Here is a 21,508-nt window from a genome sequence, read left to right on the forward strand (position 1 = left end):
TATCGTCTCAAGACTCTTCAACGCGCAAAAGCGGAGTCGAGGAAGCTGAGTTTGTGGAGGAGTAGAAGTGTCCAACAAATTGAAGTTCTAATTGTTACGGCAATCTGTGAATCCATTATACATGGGTAATGTTGACGACGATTTGATGGTGGTGGGAATCTTGTGCTGTCATCTGTGCTGGGTTTCCTTGATTGACGAATTGGGCTGCTGTTCAACTGCTGCCCCTTCCTGTGCTGGCAGGACCTCGCTGGGCCATCCCCACACCCAACACCAGTCCAAGAGTTTTGTTAACAATTTATGATATTTGCAACTTTTGAATATACTTGACTTAGATTGAAAGAAAAAAAAAAAAACTCACGATCACCTCGTAATTTATCGTGTTTTTAACTTTTATTCTTTTTTTTTTTTGTCGAGTTAACTTGATTAAGTTTTGGGATAATTTCAGTGACCTCCGTGAGGTTTCTATCTATTTCACTGATCTCACTTTAGGTTCCAAAAATCACACTAATCTTTCTTGAAATTTTTTATCTTGTAATATTTAGATCCAATTAATAATTAAAAAGTAATATTATAAGAAAGCGAATAATATGATTCTACCGTTGCCTCTCATCTTCTATGCTATTTAGCTAAACTAATATAAACCTATACATCAAAGGAAAAACACTATAATTTACTCTTTATTATCGGAGATCAAATCACATATAAAATCAAAAAATAATATATCATTTTATATGTTCCATTTAATGTAAAATTCAAATTACTCTTTTTTGTTATAGACCTATTGTCGATCATGATCAATAACAAATAATTAAAATATTTGTAATCAAAATATTATAAAGAGCGAACTTTAATACCACAAAAATCTCAATAACCGGTCTTAATATGTTAACCAGAATACTTTCTTAACCAAGGCCCAGGTAGGCGGCAAAAGATCATGGGCTGCTTTTGCAGGCCTAGAGTCTAAACTCCAACCTTGCCATGTCCAGTTAATTGCTTAATAGCCCAGAAAGAAGAGAACAGGAAATATTTATATGCGTCCTGATTGGTTGCAACTTGCAAACAGAAACTGTTAACATGGCCACTATCACACCGCATGGAAGAAAGATTACATTTACAGTACGCGGGAAGATAACTATTAGAAATTACACAACCCTTCCTTTTCGTCTTGATGTGACCAAATTCACCCTCAGGAGTATCCAAATAACCAAATTGCCCTCGCATGGTTGTGGTCAACAACAATATTCTAAATGCGAGAAAAAGGATATGATTGCAGGTGTAATCTCTTTTTTCTGCTTCTTGGCGCCAAAATAGCTGGTGGTATAAAAGCTTCAGGCGCCAAGAACCAACTGTAGTATCATTATTGTCGCGAAAACTAAACTAGCTTTTACAAGAGAGAACTCAAGGAATCAAAGCATCTGCTGTTCGTGATCCTTCATCCGGCGAAGGATCTAGATATTAAGGTGCTTGATATATAGCTGTTTGGGCTCCATCAAAATCAATATAGGTAAAAGTTCAAAACTTACTGTGGTTTATTGAATCTAGTTAGAAGTTTTCTAAGTATAGATTGCTTATAAAAGTAGCCCAAAGAAAGGATCCTGAATTGTAGCTGTTGATTGTTCAATGGAGATGAATCTGAGGTCGTGTCAGTTGCTGACTAATCGTTTGTTTATGGAGGAATAATGTACTGTTTGGATATATGTGATGATGATCTAATGCACTTCTGGTGAGATTTTAGCAGAAATAAAGATGATTGATGATTGACTAGGGACTTGGTCAGCATAAATCTATGAGTTATTCATGTCTTATGTTAGAAACTTGTTGCCACTGAGATTTGGCTGAGAGAATGGAACTTGTCTGTTTGCTTAGCTTCATCATCATGTCTCATATTTGGACGTTTACATCTTCTGAACTATATGGCTTTGAATGATTAGATTCCGAGACCATTTGTAAACTGTGTCAGTACATTTTCTCAATTTTTAAGGCCTTTTTTTTTTTTTTTTATTATGGGGGCTGAAACTGTTATCAAATTCATCAATCGAGGGGAGGGTAGTTTAATTTTCAATAATATCAGAGAATATTCAAGAGTGAATTGTCAAAAACATTGAGGGAGGTTTCTGAAATTATCCCGAATTTAAAACCACGTATTAACTGAGCCATGCGGCCAACATTTTCTGCATCGAGATGATAGAATATATCTGTGGTTGTGGAAATTTGAAATCCTACACCTACACTTCAAACGTCAATGTTTCAAACATTATTGCTCCACTTTTCTGTTTCATCCGTCGCAGGCTTTGGCTTGTATGTGTGCAGCCAGGAGTTGCATGCTCCAACAGCCTCTCCAACAGTCAGGAAGATCCACTCCTGCCCTATTGCCTCGATAAATTTCGCCTTGTTGAGTTTCTTCATCACCTCTGCTCCGGGATTCGCCAATGCAAGCTATGTTAATTGAAGAAAACAAACCAGCGGGATTCAAATTAGTATTAAGATGAAGGAATACTTGAAGCAAGTCATTTTTATGTCACAGTCACAGAGATTTGTTCCAACTATATGTGCACGTGAAAGGCAATTAAAGATGTACGCGAGCAAGCAAGCAAGTTCTACCTTCAGCCCTCTTCTATCGATGTTCTTCTTAACCTCTTGTAGCATACTAATCCCGCTGGTATCAACGTTTCCAACGGCTGCCCACAGAGGATTTGTGACATGATCAGTGCTTATAAATTTTAGAATATTTGGATAACGCTTTTTTGCAGGACAATTAACCAAAGCTGCGGGACAATTAACATTTTGTTGCAGCGACTTCTACTTACCACTCATATCAAGTATAAGAAATTGCAGGTTGCTATCTCCGCTGGATTTCAATTTATCTTCCTCTTCATCGATCCATCTTGAAAGTCTATTGGCCAGACCATCGTAAAGCAACGCTAGATGGTTAGTGTCTCTAATCGAGTTTTCTTTTTCTTTTTCTTTTTTTTTTTGGAATAAATAATCCACTGAGTAGTATGTATATTACCTTTCTCGCAAGTAGCTTGAATTGGCAAAGTAAATAGGTGCATCAATTTCCAGTATGAGTAGCCCAGGGACGTTTCTGGTGTCGGGGTATTGATCCACATTACGGTAGATGTTAGTATCTGGGATGTTACCAAGAGCCAGCGTCCTTGGTCTTGCAATAAACAGCAATACCCTTAGCAAAGAGAGTGCAACCTGCAGTGCATTACGTGAACTCGAAATCAAATCGTAGCGGCCGCCGCCGATGAGAGAGTGATAAATAAAACGACGTCCACCAGAGAGAAATTTACGAGAGAGTGATTGTTTTAGAGGTACGTACCGCGATGACTAAGCCAATCTCGACGCTGCCAAAAACCACCCCAACATAGGCACTCACACACACGAAGAAGTCAAATTTGTCAACTTTCCACAGATGAATTGCTGCTTCGTAGTCTATAAGGCCGAGCATGGCGGCGATTATGATGGACGCCAGCACCACAATTGGGGTGTAATGGAAGAGTGGAGTCAGGAATAACAGTGTCAGCATCACTGCGAATGCCATAACAATGTTGGACACCGCAGTTTTGCATCCCGCGTTGAAGTTCACAGCTGATCGCGAAAATGGTCCTGAAGTTTGTTTGTGTCACCCAAAAAAAAAAATGGAGAGTCCTTAGGTGCCATCAAATAAGTAAATTTCAGGCGAGATAAACATCTGCCATTTGTAAATAGAACAAGCCCTAATGCAATATTCAGTTGTCTAATAGTAGTAATTAATGCGTCCTCCTCTGCGACAGCTGCTATATAAATCATTAATAGTATTTTAACATAAATCAGTCTTTTAATCTAATTTTAAGCTTATCCCTAATTTTAGATATATTTATCCCTAAAAAGTGAACACTCTGTGCAATTTTTTACAACTGAGGCGTTTATATTGTGTTTGTAATTTTGAAAATTACAGCAATGTTTTTTTTTAAAATTACAGCCCTTTTAATCTAAGAGGGAAGGGAAGCCTAAGGAGACTGTGGTAGGGGGCTAATGGGTATACAGACCCAACTAGAGGAGTGCTTTGGCACAGAAACCTTTAGGTGAGATTTGAACCCTCACCTACAGTCCAAGGAGGGACTTAAGCCACTCCCTGGTGGCCACTGAGCCATTGGCCAGTGGTTGAAAATTACAGAAATGTTGAGTTGTGTGATTAATGTGTCCTTCCGTGAGACAGCCGCATGATTATTATTTGGTCCATACAAATTATGCTATGGATTTGACAAGGATATAAGGTGAAAAATGTTGCTTTTTTTTTTTTTTTTTGGTAGGACTAAAAAGAAGTGCAGAATAGCGTATACAATTGGTTAATATCCTGCTGTATAATTATAAAAATGGTGGGTGGCGAGTGATCAATACCGGTAGTTAGATAACAAGAAGTGCAGGAGCCCACAATGTTCATCATCCCAAAAGCAATCATCTCTTTGTTTCCATCGATATTGTAATTCTTGAACATGGCGAAGCTTCTTCCGACCGCAATTCCTTCCTGTACCCAGAAATAAACGACCAATCAGGCTGCAATTTAAACATTATCAGGATAAGCTTATCTGTCACACATTCCAGTGTAAATTAAAAGGTCCACCCAGCCAGCTTCTTCCAGGTTCAGGTAGAATTTAGTTCTCCCTATGACGTCCCATCGTCGACTAGCTAGCGTCCCTCTTTACGAAAAGATTTATGATTGGGCCACTGGTGCATGCTCTAATTCCTTTTCTACAAGTAAGTGAGTGAGGATCTGACTTTAATTAATCAATTGAAAAATGACAGCCAATCTTGTAGATTTAGGTATCCAAATTTCACTTACATTGAAGTTTTCAACGCTTGAGTTGGTGAGATGGCGTAGCAAAATTTAGACCAAATGATTTACAAAACTAGTTCTACTCAAGTTTTTGCTAACTATCTAACTGTAACATATTGCGTTGATGTAAATGTTCGAATTGGATGGAATAATAGTTAGGCAAGTATCCTTTCAGAAGGGAAAATAAAAAGAAAAAAAAAAAGTTAGGCAAGCGGGGAAGGAAGCTTACAGCAAGAGCGATGACACCCGTGACTATGCCAGTTTTGATTGCTGTCGACAAAAATGGTGATCCAAACGCCAGGTCCATTATCGAAGGCGGATTTAATCCTTTCTTCAAGTGTCCTATCTGTGTATACATAAATGCATACTTCTAATATATACACCGTAAACTCAGAAACAGCTTATCGAACTTTTCACGCAGAATAATTACGACAAAGTGAACAAATTGCTAGCACACCCGGATTTCCAATCATTCATGCCCATGGAACACAAACAATAATATCTATTTGCAGGACCCACCGCTTCAAGGGGAGGTATCGTTTAATGTTTTCGTCGGAAAAAGGCAATCATTATTGGTAAAACAAAAAAAAAATGGCCCACCATTTTCTTTAATGCACTAACTAACAAATGGTCCAAAGATAGAACAGCTGGCTACTCGAATCATTTATCCCAAAAAGAGAAGGAAAAAAAAAACCCGAAAGGGACATAGTGCCAAAAAAAAAAAAATTGCATGTTTGCCGTGCTGGGGAGGGAAAAAGGAAAAAAAAAAGAAAAAGAAGATTACTCGAATCATTGGCATGAGGATGGAGAAAGATGCAGAACCCAAGGGATAAATAATTATTTCATCTCATCTACTTCAAGTAATTACCGTAGATTCGATGATAAAGATGTGACTAATGGAAAGAGCTGGGCGGTGGCCCCATGCATGCATGCTTTGCTTTGCTAAATGGCCAGCCTTGCCTAAGTCGGTGAGTGGAGATTTGAGAAGCAAAAAGAAGAAAAGAAAGAGATGAAACAGACAGCCAAAGAGAAGGGCTTGGATTGGAAGGGCTCACCACTTCAACACCATGTTTTTCAGCGTGTGTGAGGAACACCAGAAGACTTCCCAAGATTACAGTTGTTAGCGGAGCCATCGCCGATATCCAGAACAGCCACGGCTTCCTTTTACTCTGCGCACGTACGAGGTCAATCAAACATCAGTCATTACAATAATGGTGATAGATGTTCATGAGTCGTATGATCATATCCTCAAAAAAAAAAAAAACTCTTTAGAGCCATTTTATTTTTTTTTTGGCTCGATAAGTTCCCTTTAGGGCATTTTAACACGATATGGTTTAACAACTAATTTGCTGAAATCGTGATTAAAAAGATGTCTTTTAGTATTTAACATGATGCTTTAAGGAAAGGTAGAAGAAAAGGTACTTACAATATTTGAACCTAAATTTTTAATGCCTTAGAGTCTATCCATCGTTTGGAAAAAAATCCAGTAGGCAATTTGACAATTTCATCGGATTGATGATTGATGATGCACTTTCTAATGATTGGTTGGTGTTGGGGGTATTAAATTACAGTAGTACTTACGAAATATCTAGCCAGCAGCAGGTAGAAAAGGAAACAGCCTCCCAACACAGCACTTTCCCATCTCCACTGCAATACATTATACATCACCATTGCCGTTAGGAAAACGGGATCCCAAAAAGGTCTTTGTAGTTGGTGAAAAATCATAATTACTTGTAGTATCAGTCTCAAACATAGACCTATTTCCTACCATAAATAATAAAATATACCTGGTCGGTTTGACTGAAAACAGAACGCATGACGGAGACAACATCGGTCTCATGAGTGAAATGGTCCAGCCCAAGAACGGCTTTTAGCTGTTGGAGGCACACCACAGTAGCAGCACCTGCCATGAACCCTACTATGGTTGCGTGCGATAGAAAATCCACAATGAACCCTAACCTGTATCAACATCATGATAATAGAGTATATGGTAGTTAAGAAAAGAAAAAAGACAACTTTTCATCAAATCCAATTGGTGAAAACATGAGGTTCTAATACAATACCAAAAGTGGATTATGTTCTAATCCTTCCTTCTACCCTCTAGTTGTATCAAAAGGAGTCGTGAAAATAGCTACCAATCAAATTCCTACTAAATTCTGGCGCTCTCCGGAATTTTTCTGTCTGCGAGTAAACCTGCATGAACATGTGTGTGCTTTGGTGTCCCAGCATGTGAGCCAGAGTATGCTAAAATTAAATTTCAACCGTCTGATCGTACTAACTATTCGATCAAACAGAAAGCTTAATTTTCTTAGGACTTTTTTGTGTGCTTGCAAGCCGAAGAATTTTAGGGACTTCATAACTGACAGCAATAAGGAGACGAAATTTTTTTAAAAAAAAAAAAAAAAATTACTGCTATGAGCTAGTGCACGGTAAGTTTAAAACCAACCTCACAATGCCCAAAGCTGCTTCGAAGACCCCGGCGAAGAACGTTGCCGTGAAAGCCAGATGAAGATAAAGTGCAGGATTTTCGGCTGCATTAACTTCGCGCCCCAACATGGAAGCTGTGAGAAGGGATGCAACCGCTACAGTCCCCACTGCTAAATCTCTGGAGCTTCCCATGATTGCATAAACCAGCGGCGGAACGAAGCTCGAATCTTGGAAATGAAACAGTTAAGCAAAAGCATCAATCATCACATGATTTATTTGATTCTCTTTTCGAAAAATGTCAAGGGGAGGGGCGGAAAGGAAGTCGCAGGAAGTAGGGCACGTACGGGACAGCGAGTATCGAACTCATGATGAGCGTCATAACTAAGACAAATGAACAAAGACCTAATTTTATTACTTGGGTGCATGTATTGTACCGAGCATATACTCCTATTAATCTATGTTCATCTAAGTTAAACTCCAAGCGATGTTAATGCTCTTTGCCTTCGTCAGAATAGTACATAGGACAAAGCTTGCAAAATATAGAGCACACTCACAAAGGCCAAGAATCGGGGGCAAGTTGGCAAGCTTTGCATAGCTTATCCCCTGAGGTATGGCAAGGCTGGCTATGGTGATTCCAGAAACGAGGTCGGACTTGAAGAAGTCCAAGCTGTAGCGGGGACCCCATTCGAGAATGGGGAAGAGGTACTGAAGGCCTAGGATGAGCTTCCTACCAGGTGGCTGGTTCTTGAATTGGCGTAAGGGATCATCAGGAAACAAAGTCTCCTTGACGGCGTTCTGGAGTGATTTTAGAAATGGTTGTGGTGGTGGAACAGCAGCGCGATGTGTGCTCTCACCATTCATGAAGTCGGCGTTGCCCATTTCTGCTCTCTCCGTCTTTTGGTGAAGGATTCTCTAAACTCACTTCGACGGGATGCCTTAAGAAGGAGCAGTATGGGTGCCAGTAGCTAGTAGTGATATTGTGGAATCGCAGCAGTATGATTCTGCGATTCCTGCTTAAAGTGGCCAATCTAAAGCAGGTTGACTTGGAATGTTGTGGATCGGATTTGGAGAGGCGGTGTTGGCGTAGTAGTGAATGTGGCATGGGGAAAGCTTTATAGGAGAAGAGGTGGATCAGTACGTAACAGTAACACCTCCAGCTCACTCGCAGGAACGGAAGAATCCACTCAAAGTGGTCTGTGGGGCCAAATTCCAATATCACTCACAAATTCTTGATTGTGTAATGTCACACTTAGACGTAGTAGCACAAACATTTTACCGAGGATGTCGACCGCAGGCAAGTGCAATTTTTTATTATTAATTTTTTTTTGGGTAATAATGGTGGTGGTGGGAGGGGGGAGGACCTGCTAGCTAACAGAAACAGCAGTTAAAACCGGGAAGAAAAGTGGCCGGTTGTGACGAAACTTTTTTTTTTTTCGCTGGGGTTTTGTTTTTGATCTTGTTGTATGCATCCCATCTTAAGTAAACAATTTTTCGTTGTATCTTTATCTGATTAATCGGGCACCCGGTTATGACTTATTTCCAACGTGGCTGCCACTTAGACATGGTTGACTATTATTGACTGCCGTCCAATTCTATTACAGCTTCTTGAGTAGCTGTAACAAGAAAAGTTGCAAGAGTATTAAGAAGGGGAGAGGGACTTGCTAAATCCTGCATTCATTCTTTTCCTTCCTTTTTATTTGGGTAATATTTGGGTTTTACCACTTCCCGGTTTTAGGTTCATACTCGGCAAAGTTGATAATTGAGCATGTGCTTGTCAATTAGGAAAGGCAGAGAATCATCTGATTTGATAATTTATCTAATTGAGAGTTTTTATTTGCTTGTTTGGTTATTATTGTTTGGGCAAGGCTAAGTGGTACTTTTTTTTTTTTGTCGACATATGGGTGTCCGAGTCAATCCTTACGGGGTCCGACTAATCCCCTGCGGCCCGGACCTTGGTGCCCCAACCCGACCCAAGCACGGTAAGTGCGCGGAAGAATCTAGCAGCGCAAGGACTCGAACCTGGGACCTAAAGGTTTACCAGGAGGAGGTGCCGCCGCTGGACCATTCACGCGGGGGCGGCTAAGTGGTACTTGCGTTAGAGAGAAGTTCAATATGGGATTCCCCAATCCTCTCGGCCAGTGGATATACAGTAGTAGTCGAGATTTAGGCTAATCGAGTCCAAGAGGTTGATATTTTCGAGATGGAAAATCCCTGGTAATTACTGATTCGACACCGGTTTTCATCAAGATCATCCCCGGAGATCTCTTCAAATATGTTTATCTTGATGCAGTATTAAGGGAATCTGAATAGGGAATACCGTGCGAGCAAAGAACTATGCCGGTATCTCGACAATGTCGGTCCGAAGTCCTGTGATTGTAACGAGAAGAAAGCACTTGTTTCCTCCCATATCATATCACTCTCAGACTTTAGTTAGTTTCAAAAGTATTTAAATAATTTGGCTAAAGAAACTAGACAAGGTTCAGTTGCCTTAACAATGGGGAAAATGGAGCATTTATAATAGGTAGGAAGCCGGACCTGTAGGCTGATATTTGTAAGATGAGTATCTCGATGGTAATTATGATACTAATGTGTGCTAAATCACGTCAATTACATCAGGTCTCTTCTGGGGACCCCAAGAGGCAGATCATCCATTCCCGGGGGACTCAACTTCCGTGGGGTAGAAGCTGATGTCAAGGGATTTGCCAACGTTGCGGTCCTGGTCCCGCGAATACATAATTCTCGATTCCCTAGCGATACAAACTACAATCTCAGCTGATTTTTTGAGCGTTCTTACCCTTCGTTTAGTAGGAGGGAATGCTCAGAATGAAAAAAATCTTTCCATTTAGAATACATTTCGACCCCATAACGTTGGAGGAAAAATTTTTATTATTCCAATATTTAGTAGACAAGTCTTTTTTATCGAAATTGATAAATAACCCACACACACACCCACCTAATTTAAACAAAAGCAGGAGTTAATCGAAGAATGGCCCGAAAGTAATTTAAGGGGAAGCCATAAAGAACCACTATTCAGCCAATTGGTAACTGAACAGGGTTCAAAATAGAATATTTATTTAGTTTCTAATGTTTGATATAATCAATATTTAGATATTAGAATGAAATATACTATAGTTTATAGGACGTAATATATCTTATTACTTTTTTATTTGTTCTGTAATAGCATTTGTCTGTTTATGTAAAATTTTGATATTTTTACTTTGAAAATAAATGACGATTGACACAAATTTCTTTAATTATAATACTCTATTCATTTTAATATATAGATTTTTAAGTTGAAAGTTTGCATTTACTAGCAATATAATTAGCAACGTAAAATATAAATTACATGAAGTCAAAGAATAAAGTATATTAAAATATTTGTTTCATAGTATAAAAGAAAGAATTTATTTTAAATACAAGAAAATTACATTGCAATATTAGTTGAATTTAAAAATAGTTTAAGATATCATGATGCAGTGTAAAATTTTATAAAGATAAATTTGACATCATACTATTTAGGCATTCTAGGATAAAGGTGAAAAAAGTTTTCCCCAAATATGTTTAAAGAATGGAATTTAAGAAAAAGGATTGGAATGAACATTTTAGGGGAAAGAAATTTTCCATTTAAATAAATCATAGCAAACGCTGAAACGAAATGAAAAAGTTGGAAATGTCTTTCCTTTCCAGACCATTGCTACGTACCAAAAGAGGGATCAATAGCTTTTGCTTTCTGCTCATTTTAAAGAAAAAAGAAAGAGTCAAAATCGGAGATACTAATTTCGACATTTTAAAAATCAGAATTATTTATGAAAAAGTCCATGAAAAGTGGGAATGGATATCCCGACTCCCTCTCAAATTTAGAAGAATAGGTCCACCCGATTCGCACCAGATAATGCACATGTCCACCTCACCTGTTTTGTGAGGTCAAAATTGAAAATTTGAAACTTTCTCGAACCTAAGCAGGCTTTTCGACTAATTCCTTATTACTTAGCAAGACAAAATCATCCATTCATTCCATCTAATCATAGGGACAAGCGTAACAAAGCCATCGGAGCAGCATTTTTGGCTTTTTTTTTGTTTTTCTGACTCATGCATGTGTAGAAGAAAAGCATAATAAAGAGCTAAGTATAAAGATAAAACAGTAAACCAAGCGTAGGAAGATAAGAGGAAACCAATGATTAAACTAAAGAACCGTGTCAGGGACAAAAACATCACGAGCCAAAGGTTTCTTCCCTCGGGACAAAGTGGACAAAAGCAATAATAGATGCTACGGCAAGTTTTAAGCATGAAAATTGGACAAGTTCTTGACTTTCTTCCGGATCACGAAAAACAAAAAGGATGGGATCAAATTGTTCAGAAAGAGCCAGTTCCCAATATATATATATATATATAAACTAGGAAGTAGACCTGAATAGATAACGGGTGCGGCGATTATTGCAAACAAACAAATTGTTGCATTCTAGTAGTATACTATATTTGCATTGTTGTCCATCAGACAGGTTTCAGAAGACTGAAGATCTTTTAATCGATACTTGATCAAGTACTCGTTCGTCAAAATGCCGGTGGCCACCGTCAAAGTATTAAAGTTTGATAAGATGGAAGGTCAAGGGTTTATACCATACTTTCCACCAATTGTCACATTAAGTAGCCCTGCTTAAAAAGTTCAGACAGTACATTTGTTTGATCCGATGATGGTTCAGTCCTCTCCAAATTACTATTGAATCTCTTTAGGTCCTCCTCTCCCTTTGTGGTAGAATAGTCTTATCGTATTGGGAAAAAAAAAACTCATTCGTCAACCTCTTTACGCTACCAAGCCTTGGAATATGTTTGGTTCTGATTTGTCCACAAACTATAATTTCTGTTTTGTCCTTCTTTATGACTGCGGATTGTCTCTTCATCGTAGAGAAAATTCTAACATTATGATGAATTTTAAAAAAATTCTACAAAGGCGGCATTTTGAGTGCCAGATTCCGTCCAAGGGGTCTTTACATTCAGCAAATGCGAGCTTAAGGAGCTCGCATTTGCTAAATGCGAGCTTAAGGAGCTCGCATTTGCTAAATGCGAAGTCCCTTGAATTTTGAGACCAACAAAACCTAAAAAAAAAAAGAAAAAAGAAATATAGATCTCGCATTTGACAAATGCGAGGTCTATATTTCTGACCCTTAAATGATTTTTGCGGGCACAGGTTGTAATACGCGACCACACAATACGCGAACTCATGGTCGCGTATTGTGGTCGCGTTTTCTTCTTAGTGGCCATGATTTTTCCATGAATCTAGATTTTGCCATGATTTTTCTTTTTGCTTCAGTTGTAATGCCATTTTCCCTTGCTTTATGATTTCACTGCAAATTATAAAATGATTTACAATTTGCAATGAAAATTTCTACAAATTTTACTACTTAAGGCTCTAAATTCATCAGAACTGGAAAAAAAAATCCCATAATATTGCCATCAATACTTGATAATAATTTGTGGCAATAAATCTTAACCGAACTAGTAGGCTTTCGGTTTTACTGTATCTCGCATCCGATAAATGCGAATTCCTAGAAAATTATATTCAAAATTTGCTTTTTTTTTATTAGGAGCACACAATCATTTTTGTTTTTGTATTGACATTTATCATAGAGGAATAAATCCTTTTTATTTTAAAACTCACACGAGTTAGAAGTTAGCAAATATGAGCTCTCATTACAAAATTTTATCTACTAGTAATTCTTTGTATATAAATAACAACAAAATTATATTTCTTATAGATTAAAAGATTTGATAATTTCTCGATTAGAAAGGCTGTATGATGCTCAAAAGCTGTTGGGTTGATGGCTTTTAGTAAGATTATTGAGCAAAAATAAAGATTTGTGAATTGGGTGTGTTTGGAAGAGAGAAAACGCAAGGAAGAATAAGAAGAAGAATGAAGAAACTGACCGCATATTCGTTTTGTTATGGCCGAGGGATCAATATGCCACCCCATGGTCACGTTTTTAGCTTTGCGGCTGCGAGTTGTAATACGTGACCACTGAATACACGACCTCATGGTCGCGTATTGTGGTCGACCTCAAGGGCATTGTGTTCAAATTGCGTACCTCGCATTCGACAAATGTGAGGTATTACAGCTCGCATTTGGCAAATGCGAGCTATTTTTCCTTTTTTTCTGAGAGACTGATCTCGCATTTGTGAAATGCGAAGTATCTAAACTCGCATTTCACAAATGCCAAGATCATAATCCTGGAACTAACTTCAAAAATTACCCCCTTGTAGAAAAACTTTTTTTTCATCACAATTTAAGAATTTACTCCTTCATTGTATGATTGAACAGTGACACGTATGTGTTGGCCGAAAATTATCTTTTCCCTTCCTATGTATAAAGCATCTATTGTCTCTCAATGTTAAAAAATCTTTCATCTTTCCCCTCAGATAATCAAGGAAATCACCATAAGCCCTCAAAAGCCATGACACCTAACTTTTAAGGCATCAACTACGTACCCCATAGTTACGTTAACTAACTATAAACACCTATTTTGTGGAAAAGACCCGACACATTTACTAGTAAAAGGCTTCCTTATTCTCCATCAACATGGTACTCGCCCTCGCACTCAATACGACTCTAACATGCACGCTTGGATGTTCTCGGGATTACGTTTTCTATTGCAGATTCACGACATCCACAATAAGTTAGAATCTGGCTGCATTAATTATTGTGGTGAAACTGAATAATGAGCTGCATTATAATACTCAATCCATTGAGAGGTCCCAATTATTCTTTCAGTGGTTGATTTTTACTCTCAGCATTCTGAATCGTAAATTAAAGCTTACTATAATATATACGTAGCAGCATAACTTTTCTCATCTACTTAGCTCAGCTTCCTTTGTCAGAAATACCTGCTCCTGTTGAAACTGCCCTTGCGCAATCGTGCCTGTTGCCCGAAAGAGAAGAATATAATTGCAGCAAGTCCGCTAAATGAATCCAAATTTCATAAACTTGGGTTGTGTTTGGATTGCATTTTCCGTGATTTTTCATGAAAAAATTACTGTAGCGATTTGATGTATGTGAGGGAAAAAAGGTAACAGGGAAATGTGATCACGAAAAACGATGTAATTTTTTGACGGAAATCGGCAATCCAAACAAGGCCTTGACTTTCTTCGTGGTGTTGGGACGGTTGACGTTTAAGTTACACTAGCACGGTGCAGATGTACGTAGCAGCGTCGTCGACCAGTTTGGATTAGTTCTCCATCGGGTCATATCATTAGAACATCGCGCGATCGTTTGTTTAATTACTTGCTAAACTGAAGTAGTAGTATTTTATTGTTGCTGCTTACGAGTGAGTCACAATCGACTCTGTTTGAACAAAATGCAATTTGAGAGTAAGTTGTGGAGTCAACCATTCCTTTTAGAATTTTGTTAGGCAGTTGACTCGGAGATCTCTTCTTTCTGGCATTATTGATCGACTTTGCTGGGAACTTTGTGGAAAACTTTGGAAGGCACCATGAGTGAGTTTATACTCAGTGTATCAGAACATCAGCCCCACAGAAATCTTCCGTTGGTGTCTACGGGGAATAAATCAGCTCATTGGTCGACCAATAGTATGCAGGAATCACTAATAATGCTCAAGAATGTCCTGCCTGAGCAATTGTTGAGTTTTGATGATCCCAAGGTACAAGTAGATCAGAGTTGAGACTTGAAAAAGTTATTGGTCTCTCTATGATTGAGTGGGCAAGGCATGTGACATGGCCCCATTCCTCTAGTGGTAGAACTGTTTTGTTGGAATGGGTGGTAGAACTGTTTTGTTGGAATGGGAAGGATAGGGGTAGGTTAGAGCAGAAGATAGGCGATTTCTCAGCTCATATAACTGGAGTTTTGCGGACAGGAAAGAATAAAGGGAGGGCGCGGCTCTGAGAGTTTGTCATACCCAGGGATCGACCCAGGCAAAGGGAAAAGGGAGATGGTTCCGTATGCCACCATGCTGGCTTACAGGCAAGAGAATAATTAAAGTCGCAGACTGCTTTTCAGCTAGCAATTTTCCAACAACATAACATTTGTATAATTTAATCTATCTTACTCTACAATGAAAGCCTAAAGAGACCTATCTACGTCAAAGGGGTGTTCTAACACCTCATTTGGATGAGTGTTTTAACAACTCCTTTGCATTTTTTTCACTATAGGTGGGGTATGTATAATCTAATCTATCCTACTCTACAAGGAGAGTCTAAAGAAATCTGATTATATTCAAAGGAGAAAAGGGTGTTCTATCGCCTCCTTTGAATCTAATCTAACCTACTCTGCAAGGAGTAGCCTAAAGAGACCTGATTAGATCAAAGGAGTGCTCTAGCATCTCTTTTGAATTTTTTTCATTATACGTGAGATTCGAACCTCCGACCTACAGTTCAAAAAAGGACTTCAGCATTTTTTTTTTTTTTGACAACCAGGAGCTTTGATTTTCAGCTATGTTTTCTAAACATGGTAAAATGTCACGAGTAATTAATCTATACATGAAATGCCTGTAACTGATAGTAAAGAGATCGAGTTGTAGATATCCAGTCGCACCCACCCAAAAAAAAAAACCGCTGAATAGAACTTTTTTGCTGTGTTAGAAGTTGATGGCAATTTCCTCTGAGAGTTCACTATAAATGCGGGTATGGTCCTGCTGACCCACCCACCAAACACGAGTTGCTAATTAGATTCGCAGGATGAAGCCACCGGACGAAAAATGTGGAAAAAGACGGTGGTCCAAGATTACGCAATACTGAAAGTGGAGAATCAACATCGAAGCCGGCCGGTGCCAACCATGCCTCGTGAGGGACGACTCAGGCCTGTCCTGGGATCCGACGTTATCATACCATATCCCACCGGTACTCCACAAAAATGACCCACTGGAAAACGAAGGAGCTGAATTAATTATCGTGGAGCTCCGTGGCTTATGAAACTTGGCAGGAACGAATGCAATACAGTGGGGGACATTGTAATAATGTAATTTCACTCATGCAATTTTATATACAAAAAGAAATTGCGTTTTCCTGCTCAAATCTCCAAAGAAATGAAAAAAAAAAAAAAAAAGAGCAGAAGAAACAAAAGGTGGGAATCTGAAAAGAAATGAAAGAAAAGGAGATAAAGTACAGGCATTCGAAACAAAAAAGAACAAGGAAGGAGGCTCCTGTGGAGATTGAGGACGGTACCTGTTATTATATTTGAAAGACAAACGTGGGGTTGTTAACAAATTAAGTATCCACATCATGTGTTTGAGTATGAATTTGATACTACGTTTCAAATTGCCATATCATATCAGCTTTTCGAAAGTAGGTTAGGAGTCACAGTATCTTCCTTTCTTTCTTTTTTTCCTTTTTTTACATGTGGCACCCATTAATGAATAATGCTTCTCCGACCCACTAAGTTTTGTAGTATAATATATCAATTTTCACTAATTTCTTTTCTTCATTCCCTTCGCCCTACTACTCCAAGAATAAGGCGTTCAATGAGATACTAATGTCGAAACCACTGGGTGAATGACTCAGTGGCCATCAGGGAGGGGCTTAAGTCCATCCTTGGGTTGTAGGTAAGAGTTCAAACCTCACTTGCAGCGAAAAAAATTAAGGGTTATGTCAGAACACTCTCTTGGTTTAGTTGGATCTGTATACCCACTAACTCCCTACCACAGCCTCCTTACGCTCCCCCTCCCCCCAAATTATGATAGAGTAAAGGTTATACAAATGTGGTTTAGTTGGGTCTGTATACCCACTAACTCCCTACCACAGCCTCCTTACGCTCCCCCTCTCTGTTTTTTTTTTTTTTTTTTTTTTTTAAAGAAGAAAAATGTGGCCTAGACGTTGTCTTGGTAGAAATTGGGCTCCATCTTCGGCGAGGGGAAAGCAGAAGTTAGGGGAAGACAAAAGATAGTTGCCTAAGCACCATTTCGTATTCCCAAGCCCACGGGCCACTCAATTCTCAAGACTAAAAAGTTAAAAAGTACAGACTGATCATTGACCGTCCTATAATCACTCAGTTTGACCTCTCCAACTGGTTAAAAATTAAAGATAACAATAAATGGTCCTTGACGAGAGAACAAAGCGAACGACCCATTGTGGAAATGTCATTCTCCAAATTTCTTTCCTTTTCTTCTGTTGACGACGACGACGACGACTCAATGCAGCTGAGGAAGAAAAACCATGGCTTTTTTCTTTATATATATATATATATTTCTTTATCGATGTCTGTTGAAATTTCACATTGATTTTCAAGCCCAGAATTTCTTGGTGATTCCCAGGGTGGTTGGTGTTTATATAGTCTTCAATCTATCAAGGTCAAGGGAAAGTTAAATACTAATCCACAAAATAGATACGTATTTTGTTGATTATAGATGCTGTTGCGGATGTATCACGTTCAAACTCGACGAATGTCGGCATAAACAAGTTTTTGAATTTCTACTAGCTAGATATATTATTATTCTCGCGTAACCCACAGATGCAAGTCCAACAATCCTAGTTTAGGCCCAGTTATGACCCGAAAAAGCACTCCTCCTTGGGTCCACTTTTGTGCGGCCCACGTGTCTTACTTTTTTTTTTTTTTTTGGGTTGGGTTGGGTTGCAAACCTACAGCTTTCATCCGTGGGCAAACACTCTCATTATAAAAAAAAATAAATTTTTTTTAATAAATATTAGTAGTATTTATGATGAAAATTAAATAATAGTTGAAAAATATTAAAAGCATCCAAAGGCTTCGAGCATATTCTTGTACATACATACAGAAGGGAAAAAGAATTTCCACCCAGCATCGGTACATAAGTTTGACAGCATAAAGTAGCCAATATAGTAGGGCAAATTATCCATTTGGCCCTTGAACTTTTAGTTTAAGTAAAATTAAGCCCTCTAACTATTTATAGTCAACTTTTAGCCCTTAAACTTGTAAAATTGGAAACCCGTGGCCCTTTTACCTGGTTTAACCGGTTTTGCAACCGGAAAGAAGGGCATTTTTGTCCGCATCTTTTAAACAAAAATGAACAACTCCATCTTCTTCCCTTTCCCTAACCCAACCAAATAGGCACAGATTTCTAGAGTTCTTAAGCTTCTGCAAATTGGGGATAACTGAGTCCGACTCTAAGCAAAATTTTTAAAACTGCCCACTCTATTCTCTCTTGGTTTCCTCATATACTCCTTTCCCCCACTAAAAATCGCATCAATTAACCACTCTTCCTTTCCCCTTTCGTCTTGATTTCTCGATCTTCTCCACGAAATCCAACAAAAATTATGTCCAAGATTGTGAAGAAAACCCCAACAAAGTCCATAAAAAATTCGTGCCACCATCACCACAGCCACCAACACCGAAAAAATCCCCCGTAAAGAATGCCTCCGCCGCTGCTTTAGTGGTGCTTGCGTCGATTAACAAGTCCATTTACACTTGCCACCACCGCCTCATCAAGATTTTTTTCAAATTAGCGCGCATTTCAACTCCAATTAAGAAGAAGAGCCCAAGAAAATAGGGGTATCAGTTACTTCAAAAGGGTTCTGAAGATCCCAAAAGTAGCATCAGAAGAGCTCTGTTTGATGACGAAAAAAGTTCTGCACTTCCACCACTGGTTTCGCCAGAGAAAAACACTGTCTTTCTTGATTTGGACAAGACTCTAGTGCATTCCCAGCCGGGCCCTGCTCTAGAAAAGTATGATTTCATAGTTAGGCTGGTGATAGATGGAGAAAGAGTGAATTTCTTCGTGTTAAAGAGGCCATTTATGGAAGAATTTTTGGAGTTCCTGAGTAATAAATTTGAGATTGTGGTCACAGCTGGAATTGAGGAGTATGCTTCCTCCTTGAATTTAGCAGATTTGGTGGCGGAGGAGGAGGAGGAGTCCTTGCTGTCATTGTGGGAGAGTTGTTGGGGGGCAGCGGCAGCTTTATTAGAAGAGGAAGAAGAAGAAAAGGGAGAGTAATTAATCAAACCCCAGACCTGCAAGAAATCAAAAACCCCCGCGAATGGAGCCGACGTCTCCAACGATGGTCTTGCGGACTTCAGAAAAAGTGATTTTTTTTGTTGGGGGAGGGGGGGAAGGAGGGGTTGTCCCTGAATCTTTGAATGATGGCATTACTGTAGTATTTGTAAGTCTTGGGGTTCTTGGAGGCTGATCTTCCGTCGATGGCAGGTTGGTTTAGGGAAAGGGAAGAAGATAGAGCTGTTCACTTTTTGCTTAGAATATACGGACAAAAATGCCCTCCTTTAAAGCATATTGCCATTCGTGTGATTTAATTTTTCAGTTGCAAAACCGGATAAACCAGGTAAAAGGGCCACGGGTTTCCAATTTTACAAGTTTAAGGGCTAAAAGTTGACTATAAATAGTTAGAGGGCTTAATTTTACTTAAACTAAAAGTTCAAGGGCCAAATGGATAATTTGCCCAATATAGTATCCACCGATATAATTGAATAAGCATAAAAGCTTTTTCTTCTCCTACCACACCGATATATATACAAGTATAATTGAATGAACATATTTACGTTCAAGCACCCACTTTTCCAGCTCCGGTCAAAGTTTGTTGAGTAAATAAATTAATCCAAAGCAAATTTCTTCACTTTTGAAAACTGTGCATATGAATTTTTTTTAAACTATTAAGTACAGTTGGGAAAATTGAAGTTGGTAAACGTAAAGATTTATGCGGATAGAATGTCAAATCTTCCCACCTACCACTTATTATAGTAATCACACCTTGCTTGCTTGCCCGCACTTGAACTTATTAACGTCACAACCACCTGCTTTTGCCTCTTCACCTTTTTAGATTCATGTTTATGCCAGTCCATGACACCACCATTCGTTTTCATGCATCTGATCTGTACATGGCAACCTTAGGGTAGAAACTTAAAAGGGACAATTTCAAGATCCCCCGCCCCTCCCCCTTTTAAGATTTACGGGACTACTGACAGTGTAAACACTATTATCATCGTTGGATACATGACACATGTATAAATATTGGAATTCAAATTCAAATTTTATATAGTTGTCAATCATGCAATACTGATAATATATATATACTGTCAGTGTATAAAATATTTAATTTTTTTTATTTCCTTTTTTTTTGGCCAACGTTAGACGTATTATATTACGATTTGTTGTTAATTGACAACAAAAGTACTAAATGAGAATGACTAGCGATTGAAATCCGGAAATCAGGACTCACCTTTCAAACTTTCCTATATTTTACATAGAATTGGCTCACGCTTAAAATCTTCTTGGGTCTACCGCTTGCACCAATCCGGTAGATTTCCTTCTGGATGTTGTCTGTGGTTGTTGCAGGGAAATGTTTCTTTGAAAAGACAACAACACAAAATCATCCTTCACGGGCTTTAGTTTAGTGGTGCCAATTCGATACGGACAAAACGATTGGCGTCATGCTGTCTGTCAAAGTTGCTGAAGAGAGGAGGTTACGAATGCATTCATTTTGTACAATTAATGGACATACTCATGCTTGAGATTTCTCAAATGATTTTGCAACTACACAGACTTTGAAAACAAGTATTTCTTCATCCTATAAAAGTAGACCTACTCTCGTTATACTCTCAATTTTTACATATTGAGAAGTGTAAATTAATATAATTAAAATCGTCAAATTTACTTAGTGCTCTTCGAAGATAATGGAGAGGCTTTTTATATTTTGAATATAGTTATGAAGTATTTAACTCAATATCTTAGAAGACGGAAGCCCTGGAGTTGAAATGATTGTTTGGATAGACTATTATTTGAAATGTTATTTGGAATAATTACGATAATACTTTTTGTGATATGATATATGAAAAGATGGTTGAAAATATAAAAAGGTGGGTTGAAAAATGTGTTTATGATACAAGCGAAATATTATTTGAGATAATTTCACTATCCAAACAATGTATCAAGATCTGCATTGAATGTCAACATATTAATCAACTGATTTTAAACTTGAAAAACACAATTAAAAAGTGAAGCCTATTTTTGTTGAGGAGGGAGTACTTTAACTTATCTCGTCAAAGAATACACAATATAAAAGCTAAGCATGAAAATTGCGAAACATAAAAAATACATATATATATATATATCTCGCTATTCCACGAACGTATGAATCATGATCATGCACATGGGATTCTCAATGCCACTTTCTTCTATATTTATACAAAATATTCTGTTAATTTAACTTATCATATATTACTTATTCAAATTTTTTCTATTCTTACGTAACAAGAAGGGATATTGATACTGAATTTAACACCCAATAAAATGAGCCAGAAGATCTCCTAAACATGAAACACGGGGACTATTA

At 38.2% G+C, this 21,508-nt stretch overlaps 1 protein-coding gene and 1 pseudogene across 1 annotated transcript; one reads left to right on the forward strand and one right to left on the reverse strand.

The window, feature by feature from the left end:
• Positions 1–2,047: 2,047 nt before the first annotated feature.
• LOC113760056 (sulfate transporter 3.1-like) lies at positions 2,048–8,319 on the reverse strand. Its single transcript, XM_027302633.1, has 12 exons — positions 7,804–8,319; positions 7,269–7,476; positions 6,610–6,781; positions 6,404–6,469; positions 5,878–5,991; positions 5,052–5,168; positions 4,387–4,513; positions 3,326–3,612; positions 3,011–3,201; positions 2,808–2,893; positions 2,602–2,678; positions 2,048–2,436 (listed from the first exon to the last, which is right to left on the reverse strand). Exons 1-12 carry the CDS (start codon positions 8,126–8,128, stop codon positions 2,248–2,250), a joined length of 1,959 nt encoding a protein of 652 aa, XP_027158434.1. The 5' UTR covers positions 8,129–8,319; the 3' UTR covers positions 2,048–2,247.
• Positions 8,320–18,481: 10,162 nt separating this feature from the next.
• Positions 18,482–19,158, forward strand: LOC113773770 (annotated as a pseudogene).
• Positions 19,159–21,508: the final 2,350 nt, after the last annotated feature.

The sequence above is a fragment of the Coffea eugenioides genome, chromosome 1 (assembly GCF_003713205.1).
Source record: "Coffea eugenioides isolate CCC68of chromosome 1, Ceug_1.0, whole genome shotgun sequence".
Taxonomy (NCBI): Eukaryota; Viridiplantae; Streptophyta; class Magnoliopsida; order Gentianales; family Rubiaceae; genus Coffea; species Coffea eugenioides.

Excerpts from the sequence above, each read along its gene's own strand:
- LOC113760056 (XM_027302633.1), bottom strand. The coding sequence starts at position 8,128 with ATGGGCAACGCCGACTTCATGAATGGTGAGAGCACACATCGCGCTGCT. Across the intron at positions 7,477-7,803 it reads GCCCCCGATTCTTGGCCTTT|ATTCGAGCTTCGTTCCGCCG; the intron begins GTGAGTGTGCTC and ends TTCATTTCCAAG. Across the intron at positions 3,202-3,325 it reads AGATTGGCTTAGTCATCGCG|GTTGCACTCTCTTTGCTAAG; the intron begins GTACGTACCTCT and ends AATGCACTGCAG.